At 36.9% G+C, this 21,244-nt stretch overlaps 1 protein-coding gene across 15 annotated transcripts in view; it reads left to right on the top strand.

The window, feature by feature from the left end:
* FBXW7 (F-box and WD repeat domain containing 7) overlaps nt 1-21,244 on the top strand; it is a 177,659-nt gene that overhangs the window by 59,398 nt on the left and 97,017 nt on the right. For 5 of the 15 annotated variants that reach the window (XR_004968202.1, XM_036312998.1, XM_036312995.1 and 2 more), the window contains exons 1-2: nt 8,677-8,700; nt 11,550-12,354. The exons of 1 other annotated variant lie outside the window; for it this stretch is intronic. Coding sequence is in view for 7 of the 14 variants with exons in the window: in XM_036312998.1 (XP_036168891.1) it covers nt 12,217-12,354 (138 nt within the window). In the remaining 7 variants the exon portion in view is untranslated. Of the gene's footprint in view, nt 1-7,851; nt 7,945-8,514; nt 8,649-8,676; nt 8,701-11,549; nt 12,355-21,096; nt 21,147-21,244 lie in introns of those variants that run through there. 9 more of the 15 variants (XM_036313006.1, XM_036313005.1, XM_036313002.1 and 6 more) reach the window with 7 other exon arrangements.

The following is a 21,244-nucleotide window of genomic DNA, read 5'->3' as shown; positions in this document are numbered from 1 at the left end:
GTGATGTTGTTTACCTTTTCATGTACCTGTTTGCCATTTGTATGTCGCCTTTGGAAAAATGTCTATTCAGTTCTCTTTCCACTTTCTAGTTGGATTGTTTTTCTGCTTTTGAATTATGTGAGTTCTTTATATATTTTGGATATTATTAACTCAACAGATATGATTTGTAAATATATTCTCCCATTCTGTAGGTTACCTTTTCTTTTTGTTGGTTTTCTTTGCTGAGTAGAAGCTTTTTCGTTTGATGCTGTCTCACTTGTTTATTTTTTTCTTTTGTTGCCTTTTCTTTTGGTGTCAAATCCAAAAAAAGTCATTGCCAAAACTGATGCCAAAGAGCTTACCCCCCCCCCCCCCCCCCCCCCCCGTGGACATGGCTCAGTGTTTGAGCATTGACCTATGAACCAGGAAGTCAGGGTTTGATTCAGATCAGGGCACATGCCCGAGCTGCAAGCTTGATCCCCCAGTGTGGGGTGTGCAGGAGGCAGCCAATCGATGATTCTCTCTCATCGTTGATGTTGCTATCTCTCTCTCCCTCTCCCTTTCTCTCTGAAATCAATAAAAAAATGTATGTATTAAAAAAGAAAAGCTTACCCCCTAAGTTTTCTTCTAGGAGTTTTATGGTTTCAGGACTTATGTTCAAGTTTTTAATTCATTTTGAGTTGATTTTTGTATGTGGTATAAAGTAGGAATCCAGTTTCATTTTTTGGCATGTGGCTTTCCGGTTTTAGTGAAGAGACTGACCTCTTCCCACCGTATATTCTAACTGCTAGAATAGAGGGCTAGTCTCTAGGAGTCATTAGAGGGGGTTTTAGAGTGTCAGAATATTCTATTTTTGATCTAGGTGCTGGCACTTTTCTGGGTGTGCTTATTATATTCAAATAAAAAGGTAAGAAAATGAACAATAACGTTTCTCAGATTTGGTAAGAATAACTTGCATGTGCACAGAATTACAGTGGGGCCTTGACTTACGAGTTTAATTCATTCCGAGACCGAGCTCGTTAACTCAAATTACTCTGTCAACTCAATGCAAAAAATCAGCCGAGAGACAGCTGGTATCTCAAAAAACTCGTTAGGCGGGACACTCGTAAGTCAAGGCCCCACTGTACTTGAAAGCAGCTTATTTTAAAAAATGCAGCTTGGGATTCAATTGATCTAGGATAGCTACACCTGGTTTCTGCATTTAACACCTCTTACTCACCCCAGCCCCTGCAATACTTTGATGCAACTTTCTTTGAGAAAACACTTTTTTTAAAAAAGCATTTTTGCACTGACCGGTTTGGCTCAGTGGATAGAGCACCGCCCTTTGGACTGAAGGGTCCCCGGTTCAATTCCGGTCAAGGGCATGTACCTTGATTGCGGGCACATATCCAGTGGGGCGTGTGCAGGAGGCAGCTGATTGATGTTTCTCTCTCATCGATGTTTCTGGCTCTCTGTCCCTCTCCCTTCCTCTCTGTAAAAAGTCAATAAAATATTAAAAAAAAAAAAAAGCATTCTCCTTTGACCACATATTCTATACTTTGTTAGAGCTATGTGTTGTAGGGTTTTGTTTTGTTTTTGTATTTTTGTATATGAATTATTTTTTAATGTGACGATTAAACATCTTTAAAGGCATAGTAATTGATAAAAGAAAAATTCAGTATAATGATTTCCTTGAAAACTTCTACAATGTTAAATTTATAGGCAGCTTCAGACTGTCTTAATGGTGGTAACTAATCGCTCAGCTCTTTTAAAAGGTAGTAACTCCCGAGAAGCAGCCTGCATATTATATTCCTAATACTTTGTTCACTTTCATTTATTAGAGTAAGTCCCAAGTAAAACAATGGAAATGTATATAGAACTATTAGTTCTTACTTGATTTAATGATATCAAGAATTTAACCTGCTTTAATGTAGACAAACTTTTCATTTTTGTCTATTTTACTGTTAAAATAAAATCCCTCTCCTGCATATTCTTTCCTTGACTCAAACGAAATATTAGCCTATGGTCAAGATGGGAGAGAGAAACAACTGAGGTGAATGTCTTTACTAACATACCAATAAATTTGTTAAACTCAAAAATAAAAATAAAAAAAAGCATTCTCTGAAGCTTGGACTATGATGACGATCAATATTTATTAAATTTAATAAATAAAATGATTCAAATATATTATGCACTTGACATTAAATAGGGAACATAGCTAGGACATTAAATGAAGCATCCAAAATACAGAATAGCTCTATAGCTAAGAACTGTCTCCATCTTTTATTATGTTTTTTTATTTAAAAGCATCAGGTTCTTTGACCTTTTCACTTCTATTACAAAATAGGAAGGTCTTTCCTACCCCATTTTTTTAACCTAGAGAGTTACCACATATGCAACAATGAGTGAAGAACAAATTCTGATTCTGAATATTAGTCTCCTGGGCTTACTAAATGGTCTGCTCTTAGACAGCAGTATGTTAATGGACTCAAACTTATGTCACAACTAAATAACAAATCAATTCGTTTCATAGGCTTGTAGTGCCCAAACCTCAAATATTAATTCTAACAGTGTTAACAGTCAGCGTGTTATTAGGTGAACAAAGCAACTTGAACACGAAATGAATGTCATGTATTCTAGAATAATTAAGATTTTTTTTCTTAAAATTTAAAATAAAGCTAATGTTCATTGACTTTGCAGATCTTTGTTTTACACCAGTTGACTGTGTAGATGATTCACCTAGGATTCTTGTTAAAAATGCAGATTATGATTAGGTAGATGTGGAGTGGGATTTTGTATTTCTAACAAGTTCCCAGGTGATGCCAGAATTGCTGGTGGAAGCCCTAATTTTGAAAAGCAAGGCTGTACTTTCTTGTCTCTTCTATTTACTTGTTTTCATTTCTGCCAGAATATTCTTTTTAATGCATTGATATAACAGTGGCAGTTCTTTGCTTATAGCTCTGTAGTGACTCCCAGTCTCAGATTCAGATTCCTTATCATGACACACCAAGATTTTCAAAAGTTGGACCCTATCTGTCTTTAGCCTGATCTAGTCCATCATCAGTCTCATTTCCAGCAATTCTATATCCTAAAATTAATTTTAAACCCAGCAAAACCAATCATCTCAATCTTAACTCTGTTTCTTTAATTTGCTGCTTTTGTAATGTGTTTTTCCTACTCTACCTCAATTTGCCACCTTAACAGTACTTTAATACTCATTTAAACTATTACGTTCTTTGTAAAATCATCCAAGGCTTCCCTGTAAAGAGTTAACTATGACTTTGGTTCCTAGCATTATGGTGGAATGCCAAATAGGTACTCTGAAAAACCCTCTCAAATGAAACAACTAAAATGTCAGATAAAAATCCTCCTAAATAATAAAATGCTAAGTGTCCTACCATTCGTTTGACTGTTTGACCAGTTGCTATAACACACACTGACCACCAGGGGGCAGACTCTCTGACCAGTAAGTTAGCTTGCTGCTGGGGTCCAGCCAATCTGGACTGGGCAAGTCGGGCTAGACACACCCTGGAGCCCTCCCATGGTTCCTCATTGGCCCCGATTGATCAGGATTGGGCGAGATGGGCTGGACATGACCTGGAGCCGTCCTGTGGTCCCTCCCTGGCCCTGGAGCCAACTTCCCTTGGTCCCGTTGTACTGTTGTTATTTGGCTCTGTTGACTAATTCCTATTACCTTGGATATAAAACCCTGGCCAGCCAATCTCCCAAGGTCCTTCCCTGGCCTCTAAAATGTTTCTTCTAATGAATTTCCTTTCAATGTGCATGAATCCATGCACTGGGACTCTAGTAAATATATAAATAGCTTGCTACCTTGCTGGATAGATTTATTTAAGCATTGTTGAAATGAGAAGAAAAAATTCATAGTGACTAAGAACAAGAGACTGTGGGAGCTAAGAGTGGGGAAAACCAACTTTTGTGTGATATGGGAGTGTGGGGACAAAATCTAGAGACCTTAGTTTTCTAATTTAAGGGCTGCTTCAAGTGCTAGAGACAGAGGTAAATTAGAAGGCCATGCACCAAAAGGTAACTAAAATGAGATCCCCTACATCAGTGGTTCTCAACCTTCCTAATGACGTGACCCTTTAATACAGTTCCTCATGTTGTGGTGACCCCCAATTTCATTGTTACAAATTGAACATAATTAAAGCATAGTGATTAATCACAAAAACAATATGTAATTATATATGTGTTTTCCGATGGTCTTAGGCGACCCCTGTGAAAGGGCCATTCGACCCCCAGAGGGGTTGCAACCCACAGATTGAGAACCGCTGCCCTACATGAAGGCTGGAGCCTAAAGATTATCTCTCTAATCCTCACAATAATCCTATGAGGTAGATACAGGTAGCATTTTAAATCCCCTTTTGCAGATGAAGTAACATTTAAAGACATTGAATAATTAGCCCCAGGGTACATAACTAGGTAGTGGTAGAATTAGAATTTGTGCTGTTGTCTAACTACTGAACCTGGGCTCTTAACCATTGTTTTTATTGTTGTTTGTTTTTTAAAAAAATATTTTTATTGATTTTTAGAGAGGGAGAGGGAGGGCGAGGGAGAGGGAAAGGGAGAGAAAGAGGGAAAGAGAGAAGAGAGAGAGAGAGAGAGAGAGAGAGAGAGAGAGAGAGAGAGAGAGAGAGAGAACATTGATGTGAGAGTGCAACATCGATCAGCTGCCTCCTGCACACCCTCAATGGGATCCCCTGGGAATTGAGCCCAAGACCCTGGCATGTGCCCTGACTGGGAAGGGAAGGGAATTGAACCAGCAACCTTTTGGTGAATGGGACGACCCTCAACCAGCTAAGTCACACTGGCCAGTGCAACCACTGGGTTTTATGATCTTAATTTTTTTCAGCTGTTTGACTTTCAGTTTGACTTTGATATTGTTGAAATGATCTATTTATTAATGTTCTTTAGTGATAGTATTCCTATTACCTTGGATATAAAACCATTAGCTTTGCTGGAGCCAGGAATGGTTTGTCTTAGACCATAATACTATTGGATTTCTGCTGCCCTGGAAGTACGATACAGGAAGATAGAGGTTCAGAGGGAGAGGTTCAGAGGGACAATTGCTATGTAAAGATGGGTAGTGCTTGAGAGGCAATATAGCACAGTTTCTGAACCTCATTTCCTCATCTATAAAATGGAATCTACATCATCAGTTTGCTTTGATAGTGAAATCAAGTTTCATATGTAAAGCAGCAAGGCCTGGTATAAAGTAAGATTCAATAAATAGGTAATAATATTTTGCAGCTGGGCTGAGAAGCAAGACGATAAAGTTGGGTAGCTTCTTTGGGTTAGAGCAGGGGTGGGCAAACTTTTTGACTCGAGGGCCACAATGGGTTCTTAAACTGGACCGGAGGGCTGGAACAAAAGCATGGATGGAGTGTTTGTGTGAACTAATATAAATTCAAAGTAAACATCGTTACATAAAAGGGTACGGTCTTTTATTTCAATAGTTTTATTCATTTCAAACATCCGGCCCATGGGCCGCAGTTTGCCCACGGCTGGGTTAGAGTCTATAGAATTCCATTTCATTGTTTTGCTTAAAATCAATTATCAATTAAAACTATCAAAATACTTGTAATCATAGGTAAGTGTAGAGCTACATTTACAGATTCAGATACAGCTTTAAGAGCACTTTGTAACTAGTAAGCAAAAGCAGTTTTAGAGTATGTGCATGAGTTTTTGGGTGTATGGTGGTGGTACAATTTACTGAAGCCCTTTGGTCCTGAAGGGGACCTAGGACAAATCTCATATATTCTACTTGGCTAGCGGGAGCCTGAAAGCTCCCTCCCCAGTCCTAGAGCTCCCTCCAAGGGCCTAGACCCATTGTCTGTGGTGGCCCTTACTGGAAGAAAGGCAAGGTTTAGGTATCTGAGAAAGGAAAGAGGTCTCTTAAGAAGGGCCTTTTGTTTGTTTGTTTGTTTATATGAAAAAGATAGTTGCAGTGGTGTCATGTTACTGTCACTTGTGTCTTTTGTCTTGCTGCTGTAAGGTCCTTATTGTGCCATATTGGAAGTTAGGTTGGCCTAGTGCAGTGGTTGGCAAACCGTGGCTCACAAGCCACATGCGGCTCTTTGGCCCCTTAAGTGTGGCTCCTCCACAAAATACCATGTGCGGGCGCGCACGTACAGTGCTATTGAAACTTACTGGCCCATGCGCAGAAGTCGGTTTTCGGCCTGGGTGAGTCTGTTTTGAAGAAGTGGGGGATGTCGGTTGGTCGGTAGGTCGGTCGGGTGATGGGAGACGCTGGGAGACGCAGCACAGGCAGGATATGCAGTGCGGGGGAGGTACATTGTTTTGTTCGCTGAGGTCCACCCCTTCCAACTCTCCCATCCACACTCGTCTATCTGAAACAAGTATACAAGACGAGTGTGGATGGGAGAGTTGGAAGGGGTCGAACTTATTGAACGTACCTCAATCAGATTGAGGACGTTTTTAGCAAAAGCCAACTTAGGAGTACCCTAATTAAGTTAATAACAATGTCCCTACCTATATAGTTTAAGTTTAAAAAATGTGGCTCTCAAAAGAAATTTCAATCGTTGTTCTGTTGTTATTTGGCTCTGTTGACTAATGAGTTTGCCGACCACTGGCCTGTGGAATGAACTTAACAAACCTTGGATCAGGCATATCTGTATTTCAAACATGTTACTAAGTCTTGCTAACTATAAATCTTGGGCAAGTAACCTTAATCCAAGCACAGTTCTTGTTTTGTAAAATGGGAATAAGATCTCAGGGTTCTTGATTAAATGAATATGCTGTAACTGACATCGTGTTGGTCTCTAGTGGGCACTCTGTAAATGTTTGCTATTATATGAATGCAGTGGAAGCATTTTTACTCGTCTGAATGTGAAACAGACTTCTTAACCTATAAGATTCCACTAACATTTTGGTTTCTGTATCTCAAATCTGGTTTCTGAATTCCTGTAGTAGAAGGCATACTTTTATAGTCTTCCATTAATTATTATTATTATTTTGAATTAACTCTGTTTTATCTGGATGAGAGGAATAACTTCAGAATGAAGGATTCCTATCCAGAATCTTGAAGATCTAGGAAATATTTCTTCTAACAAATCTGAACTCCAGGGGTTCTGGAGAGCAGTGGGCATCACTGTGGTCTTCCCGGTTATTTGAATGGCTGAGGTTAGTGGTAAGATCCCTAAGCAGTCCTCATTGTGATGAGGAATTCAAGTTGTGACCAACCCACAATGCTTCCTCTTAGTGTTAGATTGAGGGTACAACACAGCATTGTTTGTACTGAAATTGAGGGTGTTTAGAAGTTTCAGAGTGTTTTACAACTACTGCCTTGTTAGGTTTGTCTAGAAATACTGTTCTATAACCTGAAAAATTTTAAAAATGTCCTGTCTGAAAAATGAAAGATCATCACATAAGAGGTCTAGTTTACTGATTTAATCATTATGACAGTGTTGCTTTATTTCTACATATATAGAGAACATCTTTGTAAGAAAAATCATGATATTTCTTACCATTAAAAAAAATAATAACTCTCAGACTTTACTAAGAAAGAAAGGAAGAAAGAAAAAGAAAGAAAGCAATCATTTTAAGTGGACTATAAATGTTTCTTGGTATTAGAATTAGGTTTTAGATGTTTTATATTTGGGATTTTCTTGGTTGTGGTGATGGGGTGATATTGATGGGCGGTAATGGAGTCAAGCTAGAATGAAATTTATTTTACCTGGTTTCTACTATACTTATATATATGAAGATGTTTTTCTCATGAGTTTTTAGGGTGCAGACCTATGTCTTTGGACAACATTGTATCCCCAGTGCCTGGAACATAGTAGAGTTTAAATATTTCTCTTTTTCATTTTATACATTTTCTGAAACCACACAGTCAGGCAGTGTCTTCCCCCAATATGTCCACCCAACCTTCTTGCCAAGAATTTGAAGAGGAAGATGGAAGTCTGTCCGTGAATATTGATTCTTTGGCATATTCAGCTAAATGAGGTAATTGTTTTGCCTCAGAGAGGAAGAAAGGAAATCTGGAAGGAGTTACTGAATTCTAATAGCATACATACCGACTGAAACCTCCCAGGAACCCAGGCAAGGGAGCATCAAGCAGTAGCAAATGAGAGTAGGATTCTTAAATTTAAAAAGCAAATAGCAAGAAGACAGTTTTCTCCCAGGTGCTCTACAATACTGCCTTGCAAAAATTATGCTTGTTTAAGAAGATGGGAACCCTATTAAAAAAGACTCACTAGTGTTCTACAGACAGTAACTTTCTATATTACAGTAGTGCCTTTTCTGAAGTTAAAAAATTCTTGTGAAATGATAGTGAGGCAGAGTATAGGCCAAAGCTACAAGGATTTGAGTCAGTACTTGCTCATTGTGTTCAGGCTTTCCTTAAAGATTCTAAGTTATTCCTGAGATTTAGCAGATTCTGTTTTCTTTGGTCCTGTAGTTATCGGCTCCTTATTAACATAGTAGATACAGATATTGTTCCTTCTAGTACAGTTGTTTATGTAGCCCTATCATATTCTTCATTCAAAGTTCTACCTGCTCTGGAATGTTTCACAGGGCTGACTCCTCAATACCAGGAGTTGTGGACTCTGGAAAACTGCCACCTTTCCTGTTGAAGTGGAAAAATCAGTATTCTGAACTTTTATCCTGGCTCTCTGATGTGATCAGATCTGGTATTTTCTACCCTTTTTGTAAGTAGAAGAGGGAAGTCCTTGTATTCAAGACCTGTACCTGCCAATTTCAGTAAGTTCTGTGACACAGGGGAATAGAAGACTGAGGGAAGGTGACTTACATTGCTAGATATGGTTACTAAACAGTGAACAAAGAAATATGTCAGCCCTGACTAGTTTCTCTCAGTGGTTAGAGCATTGCCTCCCCACCACAAGGATCTGGGGTTGGATTCCCTGTCAAGGGCGTGTACCTCGGTTGCAGGTCCAATCCCCTGCCTGGGTCTGGGTATGTGCAACTCATGTGTCTCACATCGATGTTTTTCTCTCTCTCTACCCCTCCTCCTTTCCTCCCACTCTCTAAAAATCAATGGAAAAAATACCCTGGAGTGAGGATAAAAAAAAAGAAAATATGTCAAAGAGGAAAAAAACATCATTTGCAAAGGTTTAGACATATGAGAACATACAGCAAATTGGTAGAATACAAGTAGATCAATGTTGTTGGGTAATGTGCAGATTTAGACAAACCACTGTGTATTGAAGGATAGAGAGAGCAGATTAGGAATATCTTGCATGCTGTGTTTAGGAGTTTAGTCTTTATCCTGTAAAATAGTAGTTTTCAAAAGTTCTGCAGCATCACTCAGGGGTTGCCAGTTCTCCCTGAACACTGTGTTCTCCCCTGTGCCTACCTCCCTTATATGGTCTCTTTTTACCTGTTTGATGTTTTGCCTTCGTTGAACAAATGGTTCAGCATGTAAAAAGAGTTTAGAAACTGCCACTGAGGTGTTGATATTTCATGTTCTAGCAGCAGTTTAGAGAACAGATGAGAACGGTGGGAGACAGAAATAGGAGAATACTAGGGATGCTATTCAAATAGTTTGGGCAAGAGACCTATGGTATCTGCTTATTAAATAGTACTGGAGAAGTGGAATTGGTTATAGAGCTACTTAAGAGGTACACTTAGGAGGACATAGTGATGAAATGACTGAGTGGCAGAAGTGTGGGAACAAGGCAAAGGTAGTTTGATGGGAAGGAGAATGACTCCCTGTTCTCTCCCTCCCCACTTTTTTAACTTTCAGAAAAGTTCCAAGTACAGTATAAGAAATTATATTGTGCCAGAATAATTTGATAAGTTGCCATCATGACGCACTATATTCTCCAAATACTTGAATATGCATTTCTTGTAAACAAGGACAGTCTCCTGCACAATCACAATAGAACCATTAAAATCAGGATGTTGGCATTATCTATCCTCAGGCCCCATTTGAGTTTCACCAGTTGTTCAGATAATATCTTATAGAACAAATTGTGGGTTGCATTTAGTTTTCACGTATCTGGAACAGTTTCTTGATCTTTGCTTACATTCCTTTACCACTTTTGAAAATTATAGTCTGGTCATTTTGAATTCGGAACCTTAATTTGGGGTTGTCTGATGTTTCCTCATTCATGGATTCAGGTTATGCATCATTTGCAGAAATATCACAGAAGTGATGCTGTGTTACTCTCATTGCTTTTTGTTAGGTAAACATATTTTCAATTATCCCATCGCTAATGTTTACTTTCAGCCTCTCTCAGTTTTTTTTGCACTGGGAGAACACTTAAAATAGTTATCTGATCTTAAGAACCCCTACATAAAAATTATATCTATAGCTCATGGTACCTTAACTTAATCAGTAAGTTGTAGATATAACTCATTGATAATTGTCAGTGCTCTTTTGAGTAGAGAATGCTCTTTTTTTGTCGATCTGTTTCTGATGGCAGATTCATTAGCCTCCTTTTTTTTATGTGGTTCCTCTTCACACAAAGGATGTCAGCTGTAATATAAGTTAGTAGAGCAAGTAGAGGAAACACCAGTTCTTTCTTTCTTACTTTACTACTTTATCTTTTTTACTTTTTCCAAATAGACCTTACCACCGATTTCTACTGTATGAGATCCAAATGAGATACAGTAAATGCAAGAGTAATTCCCGTCCATCCCCAATATTTAAAACTAAAAATGACATTTTATCCAACTTTTCTTGGGGGAAAATACAGTCCCCTGGTAATTAATTAATCTTAACTTACTTTCCTTGAAATTAATCTTTTTTATATTTTCATAAATTTTGCAAACTTATAAGAAATGTAGAAAGTTTGCATAACTAGCTTAAGCCAAAACGAGACATAATTTTTCTTAACGTAGCCTCAACAGATTTAAATTAAAGATTGTAAATTAATTTTAATTAATGTTGTTTATAATATAAAAATTTATTGGTAGTGTTGAATAGTTGATCTACTAAAAGCATAAGCCAAAGCAATATGAATAAAAATATTGCCTAGGTATAATTTTATACAAAATTTTGAAAAAAAGGGCCTTATAGTGATAGTCAATAATAGTTTAATAACTGTGTATGGTACCAGGTGGGTACTAGAATTGTCAGCTGATCATGTCATAAATTATATAATTGTCTAACCTCTAAGCTGTACTCCTGAAACTAATATAAAATAAATTGAATGTTAACTGTAATTTAAAAATAAAATTAAAGTAAAAGAAAAACATTTTCTTACTCAATGATATGATCAGGCTCAAATGTAGGCCTAGCAATTAGATTACTTCTTTTATAGGCTCATATTTACACAAAATATTTTTGAATCTTAAAAATAAAAATAAAATTGTATTTTCCTCTTTAGTGCAAATTTACCTCTTTAATGTAAAAATTATATTTACCTGCTGTGCTTGTTCTTGGCTTCAGAAATACCAATTCCGGGTCAAACATGAGATAAACGAGCACATACAAATTTCCTTTTCTACTTCAATGAGACCATTTCTTAGCTTGCTCTTGATGTTCAGTGAATAAGAAACAGATGTTCAAATGTGTGAGGCATTAAAAATGTCAGCATCATGTCCATTGTTTTCCTATGAACAGCAGGTTGTTCTTTTCTTCACAGAAATTCAGAACTTGTCTGGGACAGATCAGTAAAACTCACCTTGAATGTGTAAGACCACAGCTTTTCTTCCTTTTTTCTCAAGTCAAATTCTCACAATCAGAAGATTCAGAAAGAGTTCACCAGTGAGACACTTGTGTTGAAAGGGAAGGATAATCTGTTCAGTTTTTTTCTGCAACTTCTCCAGGTGGTTTCCACAAGACTTGAGACTTGCTGATATCCTTCTACACTCGGGCCCAAGCAGCAGCGGACACTTTCCAAGATTTCTTTTTGTAACATGATGTTTTCCAAAAGTTAATTTAAAAAAAATCCAAGAATCTTGTCCCTTGAAGTAAAAAACATTTTCCTCATACTTTATAGGGACTGAAGAGTAAGTGCTACATTGGCTAGTTTCTGCAGCCATTCTTCATCTTCGCAGCACTCAACAAAAATCTAGCCTTCTACTGTCTTAAAAGGACCCCTTTCAGCTCAAATACCCTGTTGAGAACTTTTCTCTCTAAGCCACTGGATCTCTCTATATTCTTTAAACATTCTGGAGTGAAGTGACCTTCGCTTAATGAAGTTAGTCATTTTGAAGCATTTTCCAGAACTTTTTTTATTTCGTCTCAAGAGTTTTTGACACCAGAGTACAGGGCTGCATTCTGAGTCGATTCAGTCTCCAGAGAAACAGATGTCCACACAAGATTTGATGTGCAGGAAGTCCCCCATCCAGAGTTGGCTATTGGAGTATTCTCACCATGTTCAATCATTTGCTGGGAGCAGCCTAGAGGAAGCATGGCCAGGAGTGAATGTTGCAGTGGATTCCAAGGTGAGGGACCTGGGGGCTGTCCAGCAGCTCTGCTCCTCATAGCAGGTTCTGTGAGAGGGATATTGAGCAGGACAGCATATGGCGAATCCTACTTTCCTCATCCCATTTGGGCTTTGACATCATCCCACTTTTGGATACCTTTCTTACCCTGCTCACCTTTACACCCCCACTCAGACATTTTCATTCGACTTTGTCTTTGACCCTCTGGGCTTGTCCACTATATATGGATCCCTTCTCACCCTTCTCATAGTCAGGCTTTGTCACTCCATTTTGGCCTACTTCTCCTTCCCTCCCTCACATACATGAGATAGTCCTGTTTTTGGACTGACTCTTCTCTGCTGGACTGTTACCCTGCTTCTCACACAAGTATCTAACTTGCTTGGCTTCACCTAATGGCCTTAGCATTACATTGTTGAGAGAGGGCATTGTAGAAGGGAATGGAAGAGCCATCTGGGTTTCTTAAATATGTAATTGACTAGAATATGGTTCTATTTAGAGATGTAAAGAAAATAGGAGGATCTAAGAACAAATGGGGGGGAGGGGTGAGAATCTATGAGTGTAAACAGGATTTGGGTTTTAAAATAATTTAGGTTGACTGTCAGACATCCTGGTAAACCTAATAGGCTCAGTACGGGGGTTTGGCTGGAGATAATAGAATTGGTTGTCATTAGCTTCTATGTGATAGTTGAAACCCTAGGTTTCAAAGAAACTGCAGAGAAGGAAGGAGCTGGCAGTGGAGAGCAACAGTATTGCCTGAGGGATGGTACCATGAAAAGGATGATATCTAGGGAAACTATGGGGCAAGAGAGTTGTAAAGGATAGAGAGTGCTTGTTCCAAAATGGTAAAAGATCCATTGGGGTTTAGCAAACAGTTTATAATTTAGTTATAATAGAGTAAACCCTGATTGCAGTTAGTGGAGGTGAGTGGGAATGAAGAATTAAATTTGGTCAATACAAATATATGTATTATAAGTAACAAATAGATACTGCCATGTGGATTGAGAAATAGTGTTTTGTGTCCTAAGTAAAGATATATTTATATGATTGATGAGACGTGGATTTAACATTTTCAGTTCAAAATTATAAAACTTGAATACTTGCTCTTTATATGATAATATTCTCCATAGTCATTTTGTGTTGATTTTGTTAAGCCACTTTTGATCAGCCACTTTTGCAGTCTCTGGAAGATTGCCACTTTAATTACATATATTACCTCCCAGTTATCTGAAGTATACGAGCTTTGGAACTAGAATCACTCAAAAAAGCATTAATCTTTTAAATCACATATTTGTTTTTTATGGCATGTGCTGAAAATAACAAGAAATTTGACAGACACAATGATTTTAATGACTTAGAAGATAATCTATAATAATAAAAGCATAATATGCTAATTAGACTAGACATCCTTCCTGACAAAGCCAGGACTGCGAGGGAAGCCCAGGTCCTGGGTGCCAGAGGGAAGCCGGTGCCAGCAGCTGGAGGAAGGAATGCCTACTCTTGCATGAATTTCGTGCATCAGGCCTCTAGTTTATAAATAAATGTTAATATATATTTATACCTTATCAGTTTCAAAGTACTACAAGTGACTTGCTTAGTGCAGACTCCAACTTTTAAAAATGTGTTTAAAGCAATTGATATTATATTTGTGGCTTGCTTTAAAGTTCTTCTTTGGTAGAGAAAGAATGCTCAGCACATCACTGACTTTAAAAAGATTTAATAATTATTTACTCACTAAACAAATGCTATGAGGACCTGCTGAGGCAAGCATTTTTGTAGGTGCTTAAGATAACAGTGGTGGAAAGGAAAGTCTCTTTCTTTATGGAACTTAAATTCTAGTGGGAAGAGGCAGATAATACATGAATAAATGGGTAGTCACTTACATAGCAGGCACTATTCCAGTGCTTTTGTACGGTGCTGTGGAGAAGGCAAGGAGGAAAGGGAATGTGATGCACGGGAATTATTATTTTAAATAGGATGATTAGGGAAAGCATCATTGATTAGGAGATATTTGAACATAGTCTGAAGGAAGTAATGGGAAGAACCATGCAGATATGTGGGGGAGAACATTTGGCAGAGGTGATAGCCAGTGCAAAAGCTCTGAGGTAGCAGTATATCTTCCTCTTTAAGAAAGAGCAAGGGCAGAAAGAGTGGAGCAAAGTGAAAAAGAGAATAGTAGAATATGAGCTCAGAATGGTGGGATATGTGTAGGTTACATAAGACCTAACAGACAACCATAAAAAAAAACACCCTTTTTTATTGTTGTTGTTAATCCTCACTCGAAGATATTTTTTTCCCCTGCCGATTTTCAGAGAGAGAGTGGAAGGGAGTGGGAGAGACAGAGAGAAAGAAACCTCACTGTGAGAGAGACACATCAATTGGTTGCCTCCTGCACATGCCCCCACCAGGGCTGGGGATTGAGCCTGCAACCAAGGTATATGCCCTTGACCTGAATCAAACCCGGGGCCCTTCAGTCCTTGGGCTGATGCTCTATCCACTGAGCCAAACCGGCTAGGGCAAAATACTTTTATTTTGAATGAGAGAGGGAGGCTTTCTTTGGATTTTGCATTAGCAGAGTGATCTTACTTTATCGTGTATTACAGATACTTAGTACTAATCAGTTTGGCCATAGTAATTAACAAATGAATTGTTAATTTGGAGTATAGAGAGTTACAATATGAAGTCAGAGTGAGTGAGCCGTGTGGCCAGAAGAGGACGACTGGTGGTTAGGGAAGCCCTATTAGAATTTAGTGAATATCCTAAACTCCTTGTGGAACGTGATTCGAAGCTCTGAATTTCCTTATGGTGATTAGTACACTGTAGTTTCTTTTCTTGCCATCTTTGTCTTAAGTTTTTTAAATGACTATTTAGCTCAACCTAATGGATCTTGCCTGCCTTGTAACTTCTGAAAATATTAATATTGCACAGTTATTTGGAGGCTCTGGCAATTTGCTTAAGTCATACCTTACTTTATTAGAGTACCTCAAGCATGTCAAATCGCGGCCAGTGGGCTGCACACCCAAGGCATGTGGACCACTGGCCACGAGTTTGACATGCTTGGGGTAACCAGTATTCCTCAGTGTCTGTTATGGTTTCAAGGTTAGTCTTTGTCTTGGACTCTTGTTTTGAGGCTCCTAACTCTAGTTCACTCTGAGACAGGCTTTCAGACCTGTTTGCTTAATGTGTACTACTCCCATTTGATTCTTTTAAGCATTCTGACATGAGCAGTTCAAATGATTTTAGATAATCAAAGGGCTTTTGATAGCTAGGTTCGTAAGAAACTAGTTGAAAAGTTTGTGAGAAACTGGTTAAAAAAATAAAAGCACTGAAATTAGGTCTGAAGTATCACTGAGTCAACAGGTGCGAGGACTAAAAGTTACCCTGTATTTTCTAGGACTTGGGAAAAGTCACGAAGTAGTTCTGTTTTACCTAATAACCTTAATTTTGAAGTTTTGAGAGTAAAATCATTATGTTACTTCATCTTGGTATGGAGCTGACTGTGTCTCCCACTTTAGGCACCCTTAGGTTAGGACCTCTCTGGACTTCACACTACAGTGAAAGATGCTGCCACAAGAACACTGTTCCTCCTCTTACAAAAGGAAAAGTAATCCAGTGATTACTTTATAAAAATTACAACTTTATTTATTTCATTTTTTTGAAAAATTTGGTGATGAATATCTATATTGGAGCTTTCTCTAGTCATTTCTCCTCTTTTAGATTACCAGAATCATAACAATAGTTAATGCTGTGGCTTTTTCATTGATGTGATAATACTGTGTGAATCTTGCATTGCATGCAGTGCTCTGTCTAGAGGAGTTAGATTAAGTAGGTACAGTCCATCCTAATTATTTGTGGATTCTGTACTGTGAATCCACCTACTCACTAAAATGTATTTTTTTAAAAAATATGGCTTTTTAAAATGGGTTTCAGAGAGGAAGGGGGAGGGAGAGACATAGAAACATAAATGATGAGAGAGAATCATTGAGGATCACACTGGGGATTGTGCCTCAGCTCGGGCATGTGCCCTGACTGGGAATTGAACCATGAACTCCTGGTTCTGAGGTCGACACTCAACCACTGAGCCACACTGGCCTGACTAAAATGTATTTATAACAACAAGTCAGTACTTATATCCTTTCACAGTCATTTATGGACATGCCCATACACAAGAGGATGAAAACATTTGTCACCTGGCACTCATGTTCCCAAGTGAGATCGAGCAAGGTGACACTCTGCCTTCTTACTTCAGCTCTCATACTCTAATTGTTTCCTTTTCCAAGTCCATTTAGTGAAACATTTTTCACTAAAAGTTTTTCGTGCTTTTATTGTTGTTTAAAATGGTTCTCATGCAGTGATGAGGTGCTGCCTAGTGTTGTGTTGTGCCTTATGCAGGACATACCTGGGTTGGATAAGCTTTGTTCAGGCATGAGCTATAATGCTGTTGACCGGGAGGTCAGTGTTACCAAATCAGAAATAGTATTTTTAAATAGCATGTCTTTAAATAGAATCCCTCATTATGTATTGATTGGTTGGCAAAAATGTCATGACCAGAGGCTTTCAGAAACTTAACCCTGTGTATCTCCTAGGAGCTATGGTTCAGTGTTTGTGGCAATTTTATAGAACACAGTTACTGTAAATAATGAGAACAGACTGTGTTTAATTAAGGGTGGTGACTTACAGACTTAAGGTATGTAAAACATTTCGTAATCCCCTCTCTCTGAAATCACTGTTTTAGGTCTATTTGAACACATGTATACAGAGTTATAATGTAAAATCTAATTTTACTATGGGTTCTGGTCAGGTTAAAAGCCATTGATTAACTTTTAAAGAAATATTATTCTCTAGAAAATTAATATGTTCCTGAAACATATTGAGGGCTCAGTAAATAGGGATTTTAGTGATTCTGGTTTTGGAAAAGAAGGTACTATCAGTGTTAGAGAGTATATTCTTATGTAGTTACGTAGACTGAGGCACATGAAAAAACTCAGTTGAGGGCTGCTTTGCTAGAAGCTGGCAATCTTGAGAAATTTACTTAATCTCTTACTCAATTGCTTGTCTGTCCTTACTTTGAATCATTTTCATTCTCATTATGCCACTCAAGGAAATTCTACAACTTAATGTCAATATATTAGCCACCAGATTTTATTTTACTGACCTGCAGTGTGATCTCACCATTTATTGGTAAAAACTTAAGTGACGTATTTGATCTGTGTTGACATTGTATACTTCTACTGGTAAGAAGATATAAAAGCATCCTGGCATTTTACTTTGATTTTTTTTTTTTTTTAGGGTATATGTAGGATTCTGTTTATTGATATTTGTATTTTTATGACACAAATCTGAAATTATACAAGAAGTTTTCTTTAAAAAAGTTTAGAATTAGAATTTCAACAGCAAGAGTATGTATTCTTTTGATAATACTTCATTTATTAATTTTCCTGTATGGCAGTTTCAAGTTTTAGATCATGGGTACTTAATTTTTTAGAAAAATGTGGGGTTTTATAAACTATTTTTTAAAAGGTGTTTTCTACCCCTTAAAATATTTAGGAGCTGATTCTGATTTCTTATTAATTATTGGATAAATATTCTTTTAATTAGGCAATTAGCTTACTTATTAGATTATTATTAGAACTAATTTTATAGAAATACTGGTTTTTGTTTTTAATCCTCACCTGAGGAAATGTTGAGAGAGAGAGAGAGAGAGAGAGAGAGAAACATCGATGTGAGACAGAAACATCGGTCACTTGCTTCCTGTAAACTCCCTGACCGGGGATCGAACCCGCAACCTTTTGGTGCATGGGAGGATGTTCCAACCAATTGAGCCAACTCACCAGACTTATGAATACAGTTTTTGTTTAATTTTAAATTTATGAATAGCAACAGAAAATTAAAATTTATATGTTCATTCCCATTTCCATTACCAAAATAGGTTAGAGAAACCAATCCAATATACTATATACTACTTGAAAAAAATTTTACCTGCCTATCAGATATTTTCAGCCTCTTCTAATATTCTGGAATTCCTGTCATCTAACTTTTAGCTGTGTTGTTTATTTTACATTACCTATGCTTTAAATTTGATTTTTCTGCTTGGATTTACCAGTTTTGATCAGGTCTGTTTATAAGAATCTGCATTAATTTGAAAGATATTTACATGTCACACTGTAAATATGACAGTCACTGAACTTTATTGGCTTAAATTAAGGTACTCTTTTTTGTTCCCTCAATATAACACAAAGTTCCACAAAGATAGAGATTTGAATTTTTGTTATTTATAATTGGTGACAGAACTGTTTATTGATTATCAGTTCTGGTACTATTTTAGAAATGCCAGTAATAAATTTTCTATTTGTTGATAGTCTGCTTGCTATTCTTTATGACTTGTTTTATGAACTTTGTTCTCTCATCTTTTCACTTTGTAAGTTACTCTTAATGTGTCACTCAACTTGTTTCAATCTTGTAAAAACATGCCTGTTAGTTTGGGCACACAAAGGGCAATTTGCTTGGGGCCTGCATCATCCCAGGCATTGTCCCTGATTTCATGTGTTCTGTGTATAAACATGCAAGTGAAAATGTCCTTATCAGTGTTGAGAAAGCTACCTTAGATATAGTTACTAAAGCAAGATTTTTATTCTCTCTTTGAAGAAAACCTATGTACAAGAGATTTACCTTTATATAATTGGGATACGATATATATTCACTTGTGATTTAGGTCAGTGTTTTTCAGTATCTTATTTTTAACCTGCTTTCCTGTGATGTTTTTCAGTTTGTCTTCAACACATATTAGCTGCTAAGGTTTTGATGACCTTTATTTTCTGGAGTTTACCTTCTGAAAACAGTGGATAGATTTAATGTGCTTTTTCTAAGGAACTTTACCTTCTATCCTTGTTCAAAACTGATATAGTTATTAATATTTGATGGTTTCAGTCCACGTCAAATGGAAGTTTTATATTGTGCTAGTCTGAGTTGCAAATAAGAGTCACTTGACTTTTAAAAGCCCCATTGAATATATATTACATCATGGTTTATTGATTACATTTGATCACCAAAATTACATGCACCAAGGGAAGTTCTCTTCCTCTCACCCTAAAGGACTATTTCATGTTTCCTTCAAATTTTGAATACCTCAGCTGATGATCTTGCTTCTTACTTTAACCAGTTAAAAAACAAAAGGAATGAGAAGGGGACTTCCAAAGACTCCTGCCACTATAAAAATCTCATCTGTTTTTTTATTGTTTCCACATTGAGAGATATAGTAAAAAAAAATAATAATAAATTTAAAGCACCTATAATACCACTCTGTTTTTCCATCTGGCACCTTAAATGACGTATTCAGTTTCCTAACTAAAGCCAGTTCTTACACTTTTGAATTCTTTCTCATCCCCTTTTAACAGCTAAAAACATAATTATTTCTTCTCTTTCTTGCTTACATTATCAATTTTTTGTTTTGTACTGGGTAATTCTTGCCATTATACAGATATGTTGCTAATTCTTCAATCTTAAAGAATCAAAAATCTTCTCTACCAATTACTCATTTCCCCTATCAATTACCACTCCCTTGTTTGTTCTCTTCTGCAGCAGACTTCTAACTTGTCCATATTGACCATCTCTATTCTCTTCCCAGTATCTTAACTCTGCTTTAATGAAACTTCAACTACCAAAAATCACTCCCATTACTAGTGACTTCTGTGTTGCTAAATCCAGTTGTCAGTTCTTTGTCTTCATCCCATTGACCTATCACAATGGTTGTTATTATTTACCTTCTCCTCTTGGATATGCTTTATGTGGCTTTAAGGATACCACTCATTCTTGATATTTTTTTCTTAATCATCTTTGCTGGTTTACTCCTTCTTTCAGAATGCTTAAGGACTCAATTTTTGGAACTCTTCTCTTTCTACGCTTAACATTTCTAGTATAATTAGAATTCAAGAATTCCGTCCTCCCCAACCCCCACCCCGCAATATAGCTTATTTCTTGGAAAGTGTAGATTAGAGAAAATACAATTAAATGTTGCTATTTCAAACTATGTTTCAGACTTTCTTGGCCCTGTTTCAAAGCTTGCAATGAGAACTGTGGACATTTTGGGGATTAGCCATCTAGTGGCAAGGTTGGAAAAGTAAATAAGTGGTTTATCCACACACCATTGTGATATAATATGGTTACTCTTAAGGTGTGATAGAAATGGATATTGTACTTTGCATATCTTAAACCTTAAAGATATTTTAAAGGAATTTTATATGAACTTGTGTAATGAGTTGGTATTATTTGAACATGTCCATGTGTCTTCAAAGGATGAAATTTCAGAATAAACATTATGAAAAGTTTCTGTCATCAAATTTTAGAGTCTGTGTTAAAAAAATACAAAAGTAAATATGCTTGATATATACAATTTGAGAAATATGGTAAAAATAAATTTGAAATATCTATAATACCACTGCCTAAACACAGCTTATATTTTGAAATATTGTCTTCTAGTCTTTATGTAGTTTAAAAACCATGCTGTGATCATATAGTTCCCTGCATTTTGCTCTTAGCATAATATAAGCATCCATGTTTTCACATTTTTAAAAGTGAACATGATGTTTAGTGATTGCACTGTATCTATCCTATCTCATGGATTCCTTTGTATTGAACATAGAGATTTTCCTTATTTTTATTGACAGTTGTTTGTTTGTTTATTTATTTTGCTTTTGTGGATAAAGCTGCAGTGAGCATCCTATGCATAATTTTTTTTTTCTGTTTTAGGATTACTTCCTTAGGATAGATTGCCAGAAGTGGAGTTACTGGGTCAGAGGGTATGATCTCATGAACTTTTTTCCTTTAAAAAAAAATTATTTTTATTTTTTATTTATTTATTTTTTAGTTTATTTGCTATCCAGTTGATTTGTATTCA

Source organism: Myotis myotis, unplaced genomic scaffold (genome assembly GCF_014108235.1).
Source record: "Myotis myotis isolate mMyoMyo1 unplaced genomic scaffold, mMyoMyo1.p scaffold_m19_p_6, whole genome shotgun sequence".
Taxonomy (NCBI): domain Eukaryota; kingdom Metazoa; phylum Chordata; class Mammalia; order Chiroptera; family Vespertilionidae; genus Myotis; species Myotis myotis.
Note: the sequence above shows the minus strand (reverse complement) of the source record. Positions and strands in the feature narration are given on the sequence as shown.